Raw genomic sequence first — 21,156 nt, forward strand, 5'->3', positions numbered from 1 at the left:
ATTATACCAAAGATCCCAGGCTGGATAGAAGCTCTCTTTCACCTTTCTTAGAAATATTCCAAAAGAGACAAATCTGAAATATTATATACAAGAGAAACTGCGAACCTATCGATAGAGGGCTATCCAAAAACCATTAGGATAATATATGCCTAGCATTGGAAAAGTGAAAAATACCAGAAGAAGGGATAGTAATTAAAAAGGTGATGGATTGTGTAGAGATGAATATACTGTCAAGAAAACTAGGAAAGAGGATTCGGGCTACTATAAAATATGGAAGAATTTTTATAATTGGTTAAAAGAAAGAAAGAAAAAATAAAAGAAAAACTACAGAAAGACAGTTCAAAAGATTAGAATATAAATTTGTAGAAAAGTAAGCAAATATGTAAATATGCAATGCAATATTTTAACCAAAATAAGGTAAAAATGCATATACTGTATATCCAATCAAAATTCTGAATGAGAAGGGGATGTAAATATCCCAAATGTATGTTTTATTTATGTCTCTTTTTTCTTTTTTGCTGTATTTCTTTTTTCTTTCTCTTCTTTGTTCTTCACTTTGCTAGTATTTATTATGCTTATACAAATTTATTGAAAGTTTAATGTTGTTTTGTCTTGTTTTTAAAATTCAATTAAATAAATGCCCAGGAGTGGACGAGGCACTGCAGTGGCCCAAGAACAAGTGGGCGTTGACGGGGGAGGGGAAACGGGCCGCTGCCTGGAGGGATTCTCCTGGGGCTGCAGGCACACCGCGGGAAGCGGCTGCTCCGGTTGGATTTGAACCTGCAGTGCGTTCTCCAAGGCAAGCTGAACAAGGAAGAGAGTGCCCGCCTCCTCGCTGAGTTGGCGGAGGGCCTGCCCAATCCTGGGGCGCGAGCGTCGGCCGCCAGCCAATCAAGCGAAAGGAGTAGGTTTCCCGGAAATCCTGGAGAGGCGTGAAGCCGCAAGCCCGACACCAAGATGGTGGCCGAACGCCTTGGACCCGCGGAGGTCTAGTGCGCAGGCGCGCAGGTGAGTCGGAAGCGTCCCACCGAGGGGTCAGCAGGTGAGGGGCGCCTCCCCACCCCACACCCGAGTGCTTCGGAACTCCCTGCCCCGCGTTGAGGCAGAGCCCGAGCCTGTTGGAGGGGCTCCGTAAGGCCTCATTCCCGGGCTGGGCTGGGTCTTTTTGCCCGAATCTCCTCATGGCTGCTTCGGGGGCCTCGCTTGTCTCCCCACGCAGTCGGTTCTGCATCAACGCCCAGATGCGGCTCCTCCTGAGGCCCGGACGCAGCCGGCGGCCCGAGTTTTTTCGCTTCTTTTCTTAACGTGGCGGCTGGAAGGGGATGGTCAGGCTTCAGCCGCTGGGGAATTCTGGGAATTGAAGTCCGCCAGTGGAGACCTCTTGCTCTGGCCAGCGGCTTCTAAATGTGGCCACTCTAGGAGTTGTGGACTTCAACTCCCACAATTCTGTGGTATCAGAGCTGCAAACATCAGTTATCTAAACCAGGGGTAGGCAAAATTGGCTCTTCTATGACTTGTGGACTTCAACTCCCATAATTCTTGAGCCAATCATGCTAGCTCAGGAATTCTGGGAGTTGAAGTCCGCATGTCATAGAAGAGCCGACTTTGCCTATCCCTCGTCTAAAGCAACCTTGGCAACTTTAAGACTTTGTGGACTTCAACTCCCAGAGTTCTTCAGCCAGCAAAGCTTCATTAGTCAAAAGGAAAGCTGGCTGAGGAACTCTGGGAGTTGAAGTCCACAAGTCTTAAAGTTGCCAAGGTTGGAGACCCCTGATCTAAAATGGGTATGCGCCTAGTAGGTCTGATGCTCCCCTCATCATTTTAGTGCTAGTGGAGTCCAGCGCAATTCTGCTGCTGCACCTGGACTACGGGTGCACCTGTGTGTCCACGTGAAATTTTGCTCCCTGCCCAGGTGCAGTAGCATAATTGCACTGGACTCCACTAGCACTCTGAGCCGCATGTCACCGTTCCACCTTAGCAGCCCTCCTCTGGCCTAAGGCCACCCAGCCAGCTTCATGTCAGGACTATAAAGCATGCCATCTCCCATTTTCTGCCCACATGCTTTGACCAGGACACCAAACCATTGCACCTTATGTCACATTAAATCAAGTTCCTTCCGGGTTACCATGGTATTCTTCCCACAATCTTTAAAATGTGGGCTGTCTTTGCTTTGGGGGCATCAGTGTTGGTCCTGGTGGCTGCCTGAACAGGTCCTTAGAGTTTTCTTTGGGATGCTTTTTTGGAAGAGGTTTGTCTTTGACTTTTTGTGAGTCACTGGCCCAGGACCACCCAGCTGGCTTCATCTCTTAAAATGGGACTAGAACTGCAGTAATCCCTCGCTACTTCACAGTTCATCTTTCGCAGATTCGCTACTTCACGGGTTTTTTCAAAGGGGGCTTAAATCCATTAAATCCATTGAAAATTTTAAATCCATTAAAAATTGATAAAATTCTTCTACAGTTCTACCGTACTCTATTAAAGAAACTGCTAGGATAACACATGTAGTTCCAGCTGAGGAACATAGAATGACTGTTCAATGCAAAGGGTGGGTTTTAAAAGTCCAAATACTCGTTAAATACATTAAAAAAAATATCTTTCCTCTACTTCGCGGAAATTTATTTTTCACGGGTGGTCTTGGAACGCATCCCCTGCGAAAAACGAGGGATTGCTGTATTATTTATCCAACAGTTTTCTTCCTCTTATTGTTCATATTGAGATGAGCTGAGACAGAGTTAGTGGTCCCAAATCACCCAGCCGCTTTCATGCCTAGGATAGAACTACAAATAAGGCCACCAAATCGGTGAAGGGCTGCAATTTTTTTTACTACCACACTGTGGGCATAGCTTATTTTGTGGGTGTGTCATGCCGGCCATGTGACCAGGTGGGAGTGGCTTGATGATCATGTGACCAGGGTGTGTGTGGCTTTAAGGTCATGTGACTGGCTTAAAGGTGGCCAACTTGACGTCATTCACATCAAGGGTTTGGGTTAGGGTGCCTGGCCTCTCCTCGCCTCAAGGAGATACAATTTCCCTCTCTATTTACTATTATTGAACATCCAAAATACACTATTTAATTCTATGTATATATGCCACATGTGTACATACATATTACACACAGGCACACAAAAATATACATTATCTACTATATAAACTATGTATATGTATACACACATGTGCGCACAGCTCTTCTGAAATTATAAACATTCAACCTCATTTACTGCGATAGGAAAAACATACCCAGAGCCCAGAAGGGGGAAAAAAGAAAAAAAAAATCAAAAATTTTCTACCGGTTTGGCGTACCTGACCAAAATTTTCCACTGGTTCTGTGTACTTGACTACCTGTAGGAGCCCATCACTGTACCAAATGTTTGCTGTATGTCTCTTAATGTTGTGTATGTGCTATTTTTTTTAAAACAATAGGCAGCTTGTTCCCATATGAGGGTTAGTTTAAACTATGTTAGTTTAAACTATGTTAGTTTAAACTATGTTTCTATGAAAACTTAATGGGGTTATCAAAGGAGAAGTTGTTGTAAATGAGGAGCATAGTGTCACCAAACCAAGTCCAGTTAGTAGAAATAAAGAGAGGACACGTGTTCTTGTAGGAGACTCGATTGTCAGAGGTGTTGATTTGGGACAGAGGAAGGATGTGGTGAAGGTGATGAGGTGTCTTCCAGGAGCCACTGCCCACAGGGACAGGAGGCGGATTACAAACATTGTCAAGGCTGTGAGTAAAGTTAATAAAGTTGATGTGGTGGTGCATCTTGGCACAAACGATTTGTCCCAGAGAAATGTTAATGTAGTAAAAAGAGATTTTCAATGTCTAAGTGTGGAGCTGGGTAAAATAACTGATTCAGTGACTTTCTCAGAGGTGTTACCGGTTTGTGGCCAGGAGGGTAAAACAAGTTGTATCAGAGAGTTTAATGTGTGGTTAAGGCAGTGGTGTAAAGCTGAAGGTTTTGGTTATGTAAGTCATGATGTCAGTAGGTGGTCTAATAGGGAGTTGTTTAAGAGGGATGGTTTGCATCCATCATACAGAGGTACCCAGGTGCTCGGTGAGGAATTCAGAACTTTTTTGGACAGGCATTTAAACTAGGTAAAGGGGACAGAGATGTACCAGATGTGGAGGATTTCTGTCCCCGACCAATGAGGATAAATCAGTTTCTGGAAGCTTATGAAAAGGGAGCTGTAAATAAAATAGATGTAGTTGTTGATGATAAGGGGCAAACTAATAATGAAAATAATGTTCTTCGGGTAATGTACACGAATGCTCGAAGCTTGAGCAACAAGCTCTGTGAGTTAATGGCCATAATATCTAGAGATAATTTGGATCTGGTTGCCATAACTGAGACATGGTTTAAGGATTCTAATGAATGGGAAATATCCATACCAGGATATACACTGTATAGGAAGGATACAATAGAGAGAAGGGGAGGTGGAGTAGCCATTTATGTTAAAGAAAGTCTAAAAACAATACTAATTCAAAATACATGTAAAGATCTGGAGACCCTCTGGATTTGCATGCAAAATAAAGACGGTTCTGTCATTAGAATTGGGGTGATCTATAGGCCTCCAGGGCAATCTGAGGAACATGACAACAAGATGGTGGATGAGATTACCCTAATGGCAGTAAAGGGAGATACAGTGATCCCTCGAGTTTCGCGTCCTCGAGCATCGCGAAAGGGCTATATCGCGAGTTTTCAACCCGGAAGTAAACTCCACCATCTGCACATGCGTGCCCTTTTTTTCTATGGCCACGCATGCGTAGATGGTGGAGTTTCCCCAGCTGGGAAGCAATAAGAGCAACGGGGTGGGCGGGGGAAGGCCGGGCGGCGCGCGCGCGGGGTCCGCTTCCCAGCTGGGAAGCAATAAGAGCAACGGGGTGGGCGGGGGAAGGCCGGGCGGCGCGCGCGCGGGGTCCGCTTCCCAGCTGGGAAGCAATAAGAGCAACGGGGTGGGCGGGGGAAGGCCGGGCGGCGCGCGCGCGGGGTCCGCTTCCCAGCTGGGAAGCAATAAGAGCAACGGGGTGGGCGGGGGAAGGCCGGGCGGCGCGCGCGCGGGGGCCGCTTCCCAGCTGGGAAGCAGCGAGAGCAACGGGGTGGGCGGGTGAAGGCCGGGCGGCGCGCGCGCGGACAAGCGGCAGCAGCGAGGCGGCGGGGAAACCCCAATCTTCGGCTCCTCGCTGCTGCGGTGGAAGTAAAAACACCATCTGCGCATGCGCAGATGGTGTTTTTACTTCCGCACCGCTACTTCGCGAAAAATCGATCATCGCTTGGGGTCCTGGAACGGAACCCTCGCGATGATCGAGGGACCACTGTATTGTGGTTATGGGTGATTTCAACATGCCTGATGTTGACTGGAATATCCCCAGTGCCCTTACATGCAAAAGTAAGAATATAGTAGAGGCCTTTACAGGAGCAGCTATGGCACAGCTAGTTAAGACACCGACTAGAGGGGAGAATATTCTAGATTTAGTTTTTACAAATGGGAATCGGGTTTCAGAGGTCAAGGTGGGAGAAAATTTAGGTTGCAGTGACCATCTATGTTTGTGGTTTGATGTAAAAACTGATTGTGAGCAATCCTATACTGCAACCAAAGTATTGGATTTCAGAAAAACAAATTTTAATGCAATGGGGGAATATTTAAATAATGAATTAAAGGGGAGGGATAAAATGGCAGGAGTGAGCACCCAGTGGACTGTATTAAAAAAGGCCATCTTAAAAGCCACAAGACTTTATGTAAAGCAAGTAACTAAAGGTAAAAGGAAGAAGAAACCGCTATGGTTTAGCAATGATGTAAGGGCTATAGTCAATGAAAAAAAGGCTGCCTATAGGAGGTATAAAGAGTCTGGAAGTATAGCTGATAGAGAGGTGTATAAAATGAGACAGAAGGAGGCGAAACAGATAATATATGCTGCTAAAGCCTCAAAAGAGGAAGAAATAGCAAAATCTGTAAAGAAGGGGGATAAAACCTTCTTCAGATATATTAGTGATAGGAAGAAGAAAAACTGCAGCATCACAAAGCTTAGTACCGGGAATAATACATGCATTGATGGGAATAAGGAGATCGCTGACCATTTCAATAGCTACTTCTGTTCAGTTTTCTCAAAAGACACCTTACAAAATAATACTATAGAGCAGAGGTCCCCAACCTTTTTTGCATCAGGGACCGGCTTTAAGCTAGATCAGTTTTCCATGGCCCTGGGGGGGGGGGGGGGGCTTTGGTCAAATTGGGGTGGGGTTATGGAGGGGTGGAGCTTAGTGATGCAGCCCTCCACACTTCTCCACAGGGCGGGGAGAATCAGGAGGCTCCTTTGGCGGCTGGGGGCTGCCTGGCTTTGTGATTTTGGCTAGGGGGGGAGTTAGGAAGGTCCTACTTCTCCCCCCCCCCCCCAGCCAAAAATTCAAAGCCTATCTGCTGGATACGGGCGATGAGTGGGACAGAGCGGCGCGGAAGCCTCTTGCAGCAGCTGCCACAGCCACCGGCTTCGGCGCCACTCGTCCCGCTCATCGCCCGTATCCAGCAGATAGGCTTTGAGTTTTTGGCTGTGGGGGGAGAAGTAGGACCTTCCTAAGTTCCCCCCCAGCCAAAAACTCAAAGCCTATCTGCTGGATACGGGCGATGAGTGGTACAGAGCGGCGCGGAAGCCTCTTGCAGCAGCTGCCATAGCCACCGGCTTCGGCACCGCTCGTCCCGCTCATCGCCCGTATCCAGCAGATAGGCTTTGAGTTTTTGGCTGGGGGGGGGAGAAGTAGGACCTTCCTAAGTCCCCCCCCAGCCAAAAACTCAAAGCCTATCTGCTGGATACGGGCGATGAGCGGGACAGAGCGGCGCGGAAGCCTCTTGCAGCAGCTGCCACAGCCACCGGCTTCGGCGCCACTCGTCCCGCTCATCGCCCGTATCCAGCAGATAGGCTTTGAGTTTTTGGCTGGGGGGAGAAGTAGGACCTTCCTAACTGCCCCCCAGCCAAAATCACAAAGCCAGGCAGCCCCCAGCCGCCAAAGGAGCCTCCTGATTCTCCCCGCCCTGCCCGACGCCCCACCCTGCCCTGCATAATGTCCTCTGCCGGGAGGGCAGCGGCGCCGCGGACCGGCTGGAAAACCCCAACGGCCCGGTCCCGGTCCGCGGACCGGCGGTTGGGGACCTCTGCTATAGAGGGATGTAGCATTGCTTCCAGCTGTACGGATTCAGCTCCAGTGACCTTAGAAGCCAATGTCTTAGAAGAACTTGAAAGATTAAAGATAAATAAGGCAATGGGTCCAGATGGCATCCACCCCAGAGTTCTTAAAGAACTCAGATCTGTCATTGCTACCCCCCTGACTGATTTGTTTAACCAATCCCTGTTAACAGGAGATGTTCCTGAGGATTGGAGAATGGCCAGTGTTGTGCCTATCCACAAGAAGGGCAGTAGAGAAGAAGCTGGTAACTACAGGCCAGTTAGCTTGACATCAGTTGTACCGTGTTTCCCTGATAGTAAGACCCCCCCCGATTGTAAGACGTATGGGGGGTTTCAGGGGGGGTCGGCTAATATAACATATGTCTTACTTTCGGGGAAACACGGTACTAAAAGCGAGGGAGGCGTTGGAGCAGTTCGCGGCGCCCTGGCGGCGGTTCCCTCCGCTTTGACGGCGCTGGTCCGCTCGCTCGTCCCCGCAACCGACCCGTTTCCCCGACATGCGTCTGGAGGGGAGGAGCCGCTCTGCGCAGTTGGGCAGCCCTGCCTGCCGGAAAGGAGGCGGGCGAAGGAGGGCGCAGCTCCGGCCGCCCGCTCGGCTCGCTTCTACAACTTCGGACCAGCGCCGTCCTTCGCCTCGGATTTCCGGGTTGGCGAGCCTGGATTGTTTTTCCTGCGAGCGCTGGTCCCCGCTAAGCCTTCTGCGCCTGACTTGGCGAGGCGAGAGGGAAGAAGGAGAAGCGCAAGTGGATGCCGAGCGAAGGAAGGATAAATGCCTCCCGGGCGCTCCGCATCCACTTGCGCTTCTCCTTCTTCCCTCTCGCCACGCCGAGTCAGGCGCAGAAGGCTTAGCGGGGACCAGCGCTCGCAGGAAAAACAATCCAGGCTCGCCAACCCGGAAATGCGAGGCGAAGGACGGCGCTGGTCCGAAGTTGTAAAAGCGAGCCGAGCGGGCGGCCGGAGCTGCACCCTCCTTCGCCCGCCTCCTTTCCGGCAGGCAGGGCTGCCCAACTGCGCAGAGCGGCTCCTCCCCTCCAGACGCGTGTCGGGGAAGCGGGTCGGTTGTGGGGACGAGCGAGCGGACCAGCGCCGTCAAAGCGGAGGGAACCGCCGCCAGGGCTGCTGCCGCGCTGCCGAGCAGATCAGCTGCTGGGCGGCCGAAGAAACCTTCCCTGGGTCTTCCCGACTTCACCCTGTCAATTTGGTGAGTGGAGGCGGGAAACGGCGGGGGGGGGGGGGGTATGTAAGACATACCCCGAAAGTAAGACCTAGTGGGGCTTTTGGGGGTAAAAAGAAAGTAAGACACTGTCTTACTATCGGGGAAATGCGGTAGTTAAAATGATGGAGACTCTACTCAAAAAGAGGATAAATCAGCATCTAAAAAACAATAACTTATTGGACCCAAATCAGCATGGCTTTACTGAAGGCAAATCTTGTCAGACTAATCTCATTGAGTTCTTTGACTATGTCACAAAGGTGTTGGATCAAGGTGGTGCCGTGGATATTGCCTATCTGGACTTCAGCAAAGCCTTTGATACGGTTCCACATAAAGAGCTGATAGATAAATTAGTGAAGATTGGACTTAATCCCTGGATAGTTCAGTGGATTTCAAGCTGGCTGAAGCATAGACATCAGAGAGTTATTGTTAATGGCGAGTATTCTGAGCAGAGACAGGTTACAAGCGGTGTGCCACAAGGGTCTGTTCTGGGTCCTATTCTTTTTAATATGTTTGTGAGTGACATAGGGGAAGGTTTGGTAGGGAAGGTTTGCCTATTTGCCGATGACTCTAAAGTGTGCAATAGAGTTGATATTCCTGGAGGGGTCTGTAATATGGTAAATGATTTAGCGTTACTAGATAAATGGTCAAAGCAATGGAAACTGCAGTTTAATGTTTCCAAATGTAAAATAATGCACTTGGGGAAAAGGAATCCTAAATCTGAGTATTGCATTGGCAGTTCTGTGTTAGCAAAAACTTCAGAAGAGAAGGATTTAGGGGTAGTGATTTCTGACAGTCTCAAAATGGGTGAGCAGTGTGGTCGGGCGGTAGGAAAGGCAAGTAGGATGCTTGGCTGCATAGCTAGAGGTATAACAAGCAGGAAGAGGGAGATTGTGATCCCCTTATATAGAGCGCTGGTGAGGCCACATTTGGAATACTGTGTTCAGTTCTGGAGACCTCACCTACAAAAAGATATTGACAAAATTGAACGGGTCCAAAGACGGGCTACAAGAATGGTGGAAGGTCTTAAGTATAAAACGTATCAGGAAAGACTTAATGAACTCAATCTGTATAGTCTGGAGGACAGAAGGAAAAGGGGGGACATGATCGAAACATTTAAATATGTTAAAGGGTTAAATAGGGTTCAGGAGGGAAGTGTTTTTAACAGGAAAGTGAACACAAGAACAAGGGGACACAATCTGAAGTTAGTTGGGGGAAAGATCAAAGGCAACATGAGAAAATATTATTTTACTGAAAGAGTAGTAGATCCTTGGAACAAACTTCCAGCAGACGTGGTTGGTAAATCCACAGTAACCGAATTTAAACATGCCTGGGATAAACATATATCCATTGTAAGATAAAATACAGGAAATAGTAAAAGGGAAGACTAGACGGACCATGAGGTCTTTTTCTGCTGTCAGTCTTCTATGTTTCTATGAAACAAAAAAAGAGCAAAAAACCCCCAACCTCAGGCACTACCAATTTTTTAAATTTTAGCTTCTTAATTAGGGTTCTGGTTTTTTTTTTTAAATTAACAGGTTCCAGTGCCTGAAAAAGATCAAAATCTTCTGTTCTCTTATCAGGAGAGTTTTCATCAGAGAGATCTGGACAGATGAAGGTTGCCTATTCACTCTCTGAGCTTATGAAAAAAATATGCACTCCAGGGACAATTTTAAAGAAAATGCTGCATCTTTATTATTTGAAATTTGTAATTAAAAGAAAAATAGAATCATAAGGCTGGAAGAGAACTTGGAGGTTTTCTAGTCCAGTCCCCTGCCCAAGGATATTTACCTTTGAATGTCATTCTTTAGCATTAATGGAGCCCTGTTTAAGTGTATCAAACTGCTATGTTTCTTTAGATCAGGGCTCAAACTTTTTAAACAGAGACAATTCATGGTCCCTCACACTGTTAGGTGTGTGTGGCTAATTTAACAGTTCATTAAACAATGCGCACAAATTAAACTTTCATTTGTTTTGCTCCTGGGGGTGTTTTATTTGCTTTTGTTTGCATGTTGCTTTTTTGATTGACTTTTCTTTTTACTAGATTATTTTTAAGTTGATTAGGAGTCCAGTGGTCCACTTCAGAAAACTCAGATTTGCAGCAATTCTACTCAGCTCCAAGGAGCTTGAAAAATCTCTCTCCCCTCTCTCTCTCTCTTTCTCTCTCCCTGCCACCCCCCCTCTATCTTCTGGAGGTGGGAGAGATGGAAAAAGGTCGGTTTTGTTCATTTTTGGGCCTCCTAGGGCTTCCGTGTGCCCTGTTTTTCACATCCCCTGCTTCCACAAGCATTCTGCAGCTCCAAAACAGGCCATTTTCACTCTTTTTTGGCCTCCTGGGTAATCCATTGTTCACCTCCCCTGCCTCCAGAATGTCTCTGCAGGCCAAAATTGTTGTCCTGGGTGTGTGCTCACCCCCAGGGCTCTGAGTGCTATTTATTTTATTTTTATTTATTTATTCTTTGTCCAATACACAATACATATGGAAGAGAATAGACATTGAGTAATATATATAAAGATAGTATGTAAAAAAGAAGAGAAATATATGAGAGGGAGAGAATATATATGATATATGAGATAAGGAAAGACAATTGGACAGGGGACGTTAGGCACACCAGCAGAGTCCAGCGCAATTACGCTACTGCACCTGGGCAGGTAGTGAAATTGCGCATGGACACGCAGTTGTGCCCGTCTTTTGGAGTCATGGAAGATGTTTTGAGGATGACGAAGAGGTGACTCGCACAGTGCAGAAATGGCTTTGTGACGTCCTTGGGTCTCGCTGGAGGAAGGGACGGAGATTACGTGGGAAAATAGGGAGTGTCGAAGAAACATCGTTCTTTCTTACATGTAAGCTTCATTGCGTTCAATAAATAATTGTTGAAGAAAAAAAATGCAGTGCATTACCTTCTGGGCGACCCTCATAGAATCCTAGGAGTCTGATTTTTGCGTGTGTCGTAAAATTCAACCCTCTATCCAGGGCAGAAGTCTCAGACAAGTGGCATGCACAGTAATGCTTACCAATATAAATGAATGAATGAATGAATGAATGAATGAATGAATGAATGAATGAATAAATAATAAATAATAAATAATAATAAATAAATAAATAATAAATAATAAATAAATAAATAAATAATAAATAAATAAATAATAAATAATATAATAATAATAATAATAATAATAATAATAATAATAATGATAGGTACGCCTTGTTGTGGTAGTGGGGCTTGTATGCTTCAATGAAGCTGAGAGCTGTGCTGGTGGTAGTGTAAACTACTTGTAGGTCTAACCTTGCCGGAGTGGTCAAAGCAGAGGAGCCAGACTAAACGTACCTAACCCATTTAAACTAATGGAGAGACAAAACAAAAAGAAGTCCATACTGGCTCGGTCGTCGCCCAGGATAAAAAGGACCGCGGTGGCTGCTGTGGAACCTTGGCAGCCATCGACAAATGAGCTACAGGAACAAAACAAACAAAGCTTACAAATCAAAAAGCGACAGAAATTCTCAATGTCAGAGAATCGCACAATCGTCAATTGCAAAAGGCCGCTTTACTGGGATCGGCAAACATAATTCGCGGCTACGTCACGCAGTCCTAGGTGCTTGGGAAGCGCCCGACTGGTGATGAAATACGAAATCCAGCATAGTGATCTCGTTTGCTGTTTTGTACTGACATAATAATGATGATGATGATGATGATGATGATGATGATGCTAACTCCCACCCCCTATATTTCTTTTTTCTTTTTAATTTAAGATGTTCCGCAGACTTTCTGAATTGTGATTTCTGCTCCTGTCTGTTTCCTGTGTATCCTCAGGTGCCCAAGTTGCTGACCTGCTTCAGGCAAGGGTGAAAGTGTGGCAGCCACCATGGATTTCTCCAAGTTCCTGGCTGATGATTTTGAGGTCAAGGCCTGGGTGAATGGGGCCTTCCAGGCGGTGCAGCAGGAGGCCCCTGGCAAAGTAGATGCTCACGCAGCTACCCTGGTCATGAAGTTGCAGCTTTTTATCCAGGAGGTCAACAATGCTGTGGAAGGTGATGCTGGCTGTCATGGAGGGGAATTTGTTTTGGGAAGTTTCAAGGACCATCCCGGGTCTGTGCGTTGGAAGCAGCTGCTTTGGGCGGCTGGGCAGAGCTCAGGTTATTTTTTTGCACTGCAGATGTTTATCTGATATGGAGCCATTTGCTAGAGTTGCTATATCAACATTACACAGTTTAATCAAGACCTATTATGTGGCACAGTGGTTAATGTAATACAGATATTATAAATTTATATATGTTGGGTATTTAAAACTTTATATTAAAATATAAATATTTGCGAGGCTGCCTTATTTTTAAAGAGTGGCTAACTTAAGCTTGTTTTTCTTCTTTTGAAAAGGGTTTTCGCACTTCTAAATTTTGAAGATGTTTTTTCCCTGCTCTTTTAAAATAAACTTATTTTTGAGATATCTGAGCTGAGGAACACAAATTTGACATGTGAAGCAATAGTTATACAGTGGTACCTCTACTTAAGAACTTAATTTGTTCTGTGACCAGGTTCTCAAGTAGAAAAGTTTGTAACTAGAAGCAATTTTTCCCATAGGAATCAATGTAAAAGCAAATAATGTGTGCAAACCCATTAGGAAAGAAATAAAAGTTCAGAGTTTGGGTGGGAGGAGGAGGAGGAAGAAGAGGAGGAGGACAATTGCTGCCCAGAACGAAGGGAGTGTTTTTTTTCTCTGGGTGCTGGCAGAGGTTTATTCCCTCTCCAAGCACCCAGAGAAAGAAAAATGCTCCGTTCGCTCTGGACTGCCAAAGCCTCCTTAAACGCCACCTAAAAGCTCCTCTGGCAGTCCAGAAAAGCCCGAGATGGCCGGGATTAAAGGGGGAATGGCAGAAAACTGGCCGGGCCTTCGTGCTGTTCTCAAATTTCCTGGGAAAATTTTCCAGGCTCGGGTTCTTAAGTAGAAAATGGTTCTTAAGAAGAGGCAAAAAAAAATCTTGAATACACTGTTCTTATCTAGAAAAGTTCTTAAGTAGAGGCGTTCTTAAGGAGAGGAACCACCGTATTGTCATTTTTGGCACTTAGTGAAAGTGAGAAGAGAGTGAAATTTTACTAATAAAATGAATATTTGTATAGTCTACAATACAGTAGTACCTCTAGATACGAGCTGCTCCACATGCAAGTATTCCAAGATACGAGCCACGAGGGGAGAGAAATTTCTTTTCGAGACCCGAGCTCAAATTCGGGATATGAGCTGAGCGTCCACTAGGTGGCGCAAGAATCCTTGCTTCTGGTTATCTCGGAGGGGAAAAACAAAGTCTAAAGCCATTTGTTCCAGATACGAGTTGTTCGACATACAAGCTCCCTTCTGGAACGAATTAAACTCGTATCTAGAGGTACTACTGTAGTGGGTTTTATTGATAGGTTGAATGCAGAGGTGCAGCCTCTTGTCTTCTGGGAAGCTGAACCTCCTGCTTGTCCTTTTCCCACAGAGACGAGCCACCAGGCTCTCCAGAGCATGCCCAGAGTTCTTAGGGAAGTGGACGCCTTAAAGCAGGAGGCGGCATTCCTGAAGGAGCAGATGGTCCTGGTGAGAGAAGACATTAAGAAGCTGGAGGAAGACACCTCACAGTCCATGCAGGTACCTTTCTGGTAGAGGTGGGCAGCTAAGGTGGAATGGTGACGTGTGCTCCCCCCCCGGTGGCTCTGAGTGCTAGCGGAGTCCAGCGCAATTACGCTACTGCACTTGGGCAGGTAGCAGAATCTTGCATGGAGACGCAGGTGTACCTGTGTTTGGGTGCGTTTTTTTCCTTCTGCGCTTGCACTAGATCGCATGTTACAAGGAAATGTCAGGGAAATATTAGGGAATTACAAAATGCTTTCCCATTTTTCTACCCTGCCCAAAGCAGAGGAGCCTGAGAAACCCGTTCCTATAATATGGACTCTATGTTTTCAGATCTTCGGCAAAGAATTTTTTTATTTTTCTCTCCAATCACGATACAATAGAGAAATACAGTGATCCCTCGATTAGCACGGTCTCGATTAGTGCGAAACGCTACAACACGGTTTTTCAAAAAATATTAATTAAAAAATACTCCACGGTTTTTTTGCTATACCACGGTTTTTCCCACCCGATGACATCATACGTCATCAACAAGAGTCACTTCTCTGTCTCTTTCTCTTTCTTTCCTGTCATTCTCTGCTTCAATCATTTTCTTATTTCTCTTTTTTTCTCCACTTTTTTCTATCATTTCTCTCTCTCTTTCTCTCCCTGTTGCCGGCGTGGTATATGACAGAGAAAGAGAGAGGCAGAGGTCGGGCGCATTACCGGGAGGTGGAGGCGGCGTGGGGACGCTGGGTGCCGGGGACACCGAGGAGGGGGTGGACGTGGCCTCTCAGCTGCAGAGCCGAACAAGGGCGGAGGCAACGGCGGAGTCCGGCGCTGGGACCATGCGGGGCCGCTCATCCAGGGGGGCGTGGACTGGCAAGTCGCCCTCCTTTCTCTATCTTTCTCTCTCTTATACCACACCGGTAACAGGGAGAGAAAGAGAGAGAGCGGAGGGCACCTTGCCGGTCCACGCCCCCCTAGATGAGCGGCTCCGCATGGCCCCAGCGCCGCCCAGGCAAAGGGGAAACCCCAAGATCGCTTGCCGCTTGCTGCTTGCCGTATTGCAGCGAAGGAGGCGAAGCAAGGCTCCAAGCTGCAATACGGCAAGCGGCAAGCGGCAAGCGATCTTGGGGTTTCCCCTTTGCCTGGGCGGCGGGAAGACCAAGGGAAGGTTCCTTCAGCCGCCCAACACCTGATCCGCTCCGCAGCGCGGCAGCAGCGAGGAGCCGAAGATGGGGTTTCCCCTTTGCCTGGGCAACGGGGAAACCCCATCTTCGGCTCCTCGCTGCTTCCGCGCTGCGGAGCAGATCAGCTGTTGGGCGGCCGAAGGAACCTTCCCTTGGTCTTCCCCGCCGCCCACACGCAAACTCCACCATCTGCGCATGTGCGGCCATGGAAAAAATGGCACGCATGCGCAGATGGTGTTTTTACTTCCGCACCACTATAACGCGGAAATCGATTAGCGCGGGAGGTCTTGGAAGGTAACCCCCGCGCTAATCGAGGGATCACTGTAATTCAATTTTAAGATTACAGTATATGGTTTTTGGGGTGTTTTTTTCTTTAGAGATTCTTTTTTAATGGGCATTATATTTATTAAAGGTTAATAAATATACATGAAAATTGATATGGAGTAGATGTGGAAAAGTTTGAATTGCTACAGCCTAATCAATTTAAGGTGAATAAAATTTGAAACAGCTTAAAAGGTGTATTAGTTAATAGCGTATTAGTACAATATGAGAAGCTTGAGCAGCTATTTTTTGTCCAGATGTCAAAAGTAAAGGAGGTAGCATTGGATTTGTATACTGTAGTCTTAAAATTGAATTATTGTGAATATTTATTTATTTATTTATTGGATTTGTATGCCGCCCCTCTCCGTAGACTCGGGGCGGCTAACAACAGTGGTAAAAACAACATGTGACAATCCAATACTAAAACAGCTAAAAACCCTTATTATAAAACCAATCATACATACAAACATACCATGCATAAATTGTAGCAGCCTAGGGGGAAAGAATATCTCAGTTCCCCCATGCCTGACGGCAGAGGTGGGTTTTAAGGAGCTTACAAAAGGCAAGGAGGGTGGGGGCTATTCTAATCTCTGGGGGGAGTTGCTTCCAGAGGGCCAGGGCCGCCACAGAGAAGGCTCTTCCCCTGGGTCCCGCCAAACGAAGAAGAAAATGAAGAACAGTGCCTCCCACTCCCAACCCCTCCAGCCGGCGCAGAAGGATACCATGGTCGATGGTATCGAAAGCCGCTGAGAGGTCAAGGAGCACCAGGACAGAGGATAAACCCCTGTCCCGGGCCCGCCAGAGATCATCCATCAGAGCGACCAAAGCAGTTTCCGTGCTGTAGCCGGGCCTGAATCCTAACTGCTGAGGACCTAGATAATCGGCTTCTTCCAAGGACCGCTGAATATCTTATGAACAGGGAGCAAAACCCACACTCCTGCCACTGGTCATGTTAAGTATCTGGCAACCAGTCAGGAAATGAAATACCCGCCCATGAACAGCCCAACTCAGAGAGCAGCAAGGATTCCTCCGGTCACTCGTGAGCTACAGATGTTCTTTTCTTCCGGTTTCAGGTCTTAGTCAAACTCGATCATGTGAAGTCCCGAATGCAGCTGGCTGTGGATTCACTCCAGGAAGCAGACAAGTGGAGCACGCTCAGTGCAGACATTGAAGAGACGTTTAAAACACAGGTATTTCAAAGTTTACAACTTGCAAACAACATCCTGTAATTTATTTATATTTATTTATTTATTAGATTTGTATGCCGCCTCTCTCTGGAGACTCGGAGCGGCTCACAACAGGAATACAAAATACAAATCCAATGATTAAAAACAAAACTGTTAAAAAACCCTTGATTAAAAACACTCATACAACCCAAACAAACCATACATAAAACGGAACGGCCGAGGGGAATCAATTACCCCATGCCTGGCGGCAGAGGTGGGTTTTTAGGAGTTTCCAAAAGGCAAGGAGGGTTGGGGCCGCCACAGAGAAGGCTCTTCCTCTGGGTCCTGGCAGATGGCATTGTTTTGTCGACGGGACCTGGAGAAGGCCGACTTTGTGGGACCTAATCGGTCGCTGGGATTCGTGCGGCACAAGGCGGTCCCGGAGATATTCTGGTCCGATGCCATGAAGGGCTAGCTAGAGGTTGCTCAGATATCTGGTTAAAACAGCTAATTTGTGATAGAAACCTACTATTGGTTGTGTCCGCGCGTGATTTGCTACCTCCTCCAGGTGCAGTAGCAGAATTGCGCTGGACTCTGCTAGCACCCAGAGCCACGAGGGTGAGCACACATCACCCTTCCACCTTGGCAGCCCACCTCTGAGTGGTGCTTGTGAAGGGGCTCACTTGCTTGAATTGAGGCCCATCTCATACACTTCCGTGTGACTCTGGGAAGTGCCAACAGTCAAAAGAACAAGAAGAACATCAACATAAACAAATCAATCAATCAATCAATCAAAACAGCCAAGAACAAAACAGCCACTAAAGAGTGTAAATGTAACAAAAAACAGGGAGAGATTTAGGACCTGCATTGATTCTCTATGTTTTGGCCTTTTTCTCAACATGAAAATGCATTGATTCCTTTTTTTTCTCTGATTTTAAAATTAAAGTCTTCTTCTCACCGCGGAGCTCTCTGCTTCAGTTTTTAAAATTGTTTTTATTGAACATTTTAAGAAAACATGAAGCAGAAACAGCAAAGTTGTTTTTCCTCCTCTGCCAAGCCTTCCATGTCACCATTGGAGTTTTATTTTGATTGATCCAAAATGAACTTCGAATAAAACTGTGATGCGGCAAATATTCCATTAAAACGCAGGTAGTCCTCGACTTACAACAGTTCATTTAGTGATCGTTCAAAGTTACAACCGCCTTGAAAAAAAGTGACGGGTGATGACTAGTGTTGGGCGAACCCAACGAAGTTCGGGTTCAGCAAACTCACCCGAACTTTGCTGTGAAGTTCGGGTGAGTTTGCCGAACCCAAACCCGAACCTGAACCCAAACTCGAACAGCAGCAGCGCCCCTGCAGCGTCCCTTTCCGTAAAAATAAACAAGGAGGTGGGGAATTCCCCACCTCCTTTTGCTTCCTTTTATTTTTACGGAAAAGGATGCCCCAGCGGCACTGCAAATAAAAGGAGGTGGGGAATCCCATGAAGGGATTCCGGGGGAGGGCTTTGACGTCACGGAGACTCCTTCCTCCCCATTTCGGCCAGCCAGGAAGGAGTCTCTGTGACGTCAAAGCCCTCCCCCAGAATCCCATCATGGGATTCCCCACCTCCTTTTATTTGCAATGCCGCAAGCAAAAGGAGGTGGGGAATCCCACGAAGGGATTCCCCACTCTCCTCCCGGGCAGCGGCGCTTCGTGATGTTCGAGTGAACGCCGAACTCGAACTTTTAAAAAAGTTTGGGTTTGGGTTCGGCATGCCGAACTTTGCAATTTCGGTTCGCCCAACACTAGTGATGACCGTTTTCACTCTTACGAAACGTTGCAGCGTCCCCATGATCACAGGGTCAAAATTCAGATAATTGGCACACTGCCTCATAGTTATGACGGCCGCAGAGCCACATGGTCATGACATGTGACACCCTTTTGCAGCCTTCTGGCGAGCAAAGTCCACGGGGAGGAAAGATTCACTCAACAGCCATTTCCCTAACAGGGATTCTCTTCACTATGGCAAGAAAGATCATAAAATGGAACAAAATTCACTTAACGACTGTCTCACTTAGCAATAAAAACTTTGGGCTCGGTTGTGGTCGCACGTTGAGGTCTATCTGTTACTGAAGGGTTATTTGGCTGGGAATTGTGACTACAAGATGATTGGCACATTATTTCAATCTATGTCCTCAGCATTTCTAGTTTAACTTCTGAAATGTTACCTTTTAAAAAAAGAATTATAATTTTAGTTACTATTTTTCGGAGTATAAGACGCACCTTATTGTTTTGGGAGGAAAACAGTGAAAAGGGAAAAAATCTGTTAGCATCCTTAGTCTGGTCAACTTTAGCAACTTTATTTTAGCAACTTTATTTTAAGGCTTTAACCTTATTCAGAGAGAGTAATAATGAAAGAGCTTGCAAGCTGGTAAGAGCTGGGAATATCATTAGCACCTGTTTAGGGCTGGAAAGAAACTTATTCAGAGCAAGTTAGAGCAGTGGAAAAAACCCTGCAAAGACTTAGGGCTTGGAAAACATTCATCGCGGAGAGAAACAATGAAAGAGCCTGCAAGGTAAGAGCTGGGAAGAACGTTAGCAGCTAGTTAGGGATGAAAAAAAAATGAAATTCAGAGTACAGTAACCCCCTCCCCACTTCATCGTTCATCTTTCGTGGATTCACTATTTCACGGGTTTTCAAAGGGGGCTTAAATCCATTAAAAATTCATAAAATTCTTCTACAGTGCTACTGTGCTCTATTAAAGAAACTGGTAGGATATCACATGTAGTTCCAGCTGAGAAACTTTATAGAATGACTGTTTAATGCAAAGGGTGGGTTTTAAAAGTCCAAATACTCGTTAAACACATAAAAAAATATCTTTCCTCTATTTCACGGAAATTCATTTTCCACGGGTGGTCTTGGAATGCATCCCCCGCGAAAAACAAGGGATCACCGTATAAGATGCACCCAAATTATCAGCCTCTTTTAGGGAGGAAAAAGGTGCATCTTATACTCTGATAAATATGGTAATTTATGTTTTGGGTTGCCCCCTGACTCTAAGGTCCATAAAAAATAGAGAAGGGGAAATGCAAACCTTTCCTGCTCTTCTCGGGGAAGGCTATCCGGGAACGGTTGGGGAAGGAGGGAGCAGGAGGGCCCGAGTCTAACTGGTCGGCCTTCCTCCCCTGTCTGGGCCAGGACGTGTCTCTCATCTCGAACAAGCTGACCGGCATGCAGAACAGCCTGGCTGTGCTGGTGGACACGCCGGACTACTCAGAGAAGTGTGTACACCTGGAGGCGCTCAAGAACCGCCTGGAAGCCTTGGCTAGCCCCCAGATCGTCTCTGCCTTCAGCACCCAGTCCATCGGTAAGAGGGCTGAGGGCCAAGGGAGGGGGACAGAGAGCAGGGAAGCCGTGTGGCCTGCTAAGGTGGGCTGCTCAGGTGGAATGGTGACTTGTGTGCTCGCTTGTGCGCGATTTTGCTACCTGCCCAGGTGCAGTGGCGTAATTACGCTGGACTCTGCTAGCACTCAGAGCCACAGGGGAGAGCACACGTCACCGTTCCAGCTTAGCAGCCCACCTCCGTCTGTGCTGACCGCCACGGTGTGACTGCTGGGGATGGTCTGGGCTTTCCTGTTCAGGGTTTCAGGCATGGTGGAGGCCGAACAGAGCCTGGGCCTCCTTTGGCCCAAGCCAGACTAACGGGGGAAATCTTTTCTTTTAGATCAGGCCAAGCTCTTTGTGAAAGTCTTCACGGAAATTGACCGGATGCCCCAGCTGCTGGCTTACTACTACAAGTGCCACAAGGTATGGGGGTCCTCACCGCTGCTGAAGATGGTTGGGGGCAAGAGGCTGACTCTGTAAACTGGTCTATAGCTGGGGGTAGAACAGCAAGAAGCTGACTCTAAACTTTATTTAAGTGCTATTGCTGTCCATATCTTAAAACAGGAGGTCAAGAAAAGGACAATATTGCTGGACAATCTCATGGCATCCCTTCCTCTAGATCCCCCACTGTGTATCATAGGTGATCATTGAAACGGATGTCCAAGTGGCGCCTCTATGTTGGTTGAGGCAGGCAGGATCCCCTTGGGTCCCATTTGTTGGGGGTCAAGGAAAAGGGAGGGTCTTGCCTTCTCTTTCTGCTCAAGATCCCCATGGACAATTGGTAGGCCACTGTGTGACACAGAATGCTGGACTCGATGGCATCCCCCTCCCCCCATGGGCTGTAGGAGAGAGAAACGTGGCCCCTGTTTCTCAAACTGCTGCTGACTGCTGCTGACACCTTCAAGGGGCAAGGCTCGCCACACAGGAGAACGAGGTGCTGGGGCGCTTCATGCCAGCGAGTGTGGGGTGCAGGTGGGTGTCTTTCTCTGTGTGGCCCCTTCCAGGGGTGGGTTCCAACTTACCTCGCTGCTGTTTCGCTTCCTCCCATGCTGCATGATGGTGCCTTGTGGGCCTACATGAGTCCCAGCGGCTGGTTAGGTCTCATAGAGTTAATCTTCTCCAGGTCCCGTCAACTAGACAATGTTG

The 21,156-nt window shown here is 47.0% G+C and overlaps 1 protein-coding gene across 2 annotated transcripts in view; it reads left to right on the plus strand.

Annotated features, from left to right (window-relative positions):
• Positions 1 to 923: 923 nt before the first annotated feature.
• COG7 (component of oligomeric golgi complex 7) overlaps positions 924 to 21,156 on the plus strand; it is a 47,863-nt gene continuing 27,630 nt past the window's right edge. Inside the window, exons 1-6 of one of the 2 annotated variants that reach the window (XM_070760911.1) lie at positions 924 to 1,008; positions 12,199 to 12,416; positions 13,857 to 14,005; positions 16,554 to 16,670; positions 19,825 to 19,993; positions 20,351 to 20,433. In XM_070760911.1, the coding sequence (XP_070617012.1) occupies positions 12,251 to 12,416; positions 13,857 to 14,005; positions 16,554 to 16,670; positions 19,825 to 19,993; positions 20,351 to 20,433 (684 nt within the window). In that variant the 5' untranslated portion in view covers positions 924 to 1,008; positions 12,199 to 12,250. Of the gene's footprint in view, positions 1,043 to 12,198; positions 12,417 to 13,856; positions 14,006 to 16,553; positions 16,671 to 19,824; positions 19,994 to 20,350; positions 20,434 to 21,156 lie in introns of both variants that reach the window. The other variant, XM_070760912.1, reaches the window with a different exon arrangement.

Source organism: Erythrolamprus reginae, chromosome 9 (genome assembly GCF_031021105.1).
Source record: "Erythrolamprus reginae isolate rEryReg1 chromosome 9, rEryReg1.hap1, whole genome shotgun sequence".
Classification (NCBI taxonomy): domain Eukaryota; kingdom Metazoa; phylum Chordata; class Lepidosauria; order Squamata; family Dipsadidae; genus Erythrolamprus; species Erythrolamprus reginae.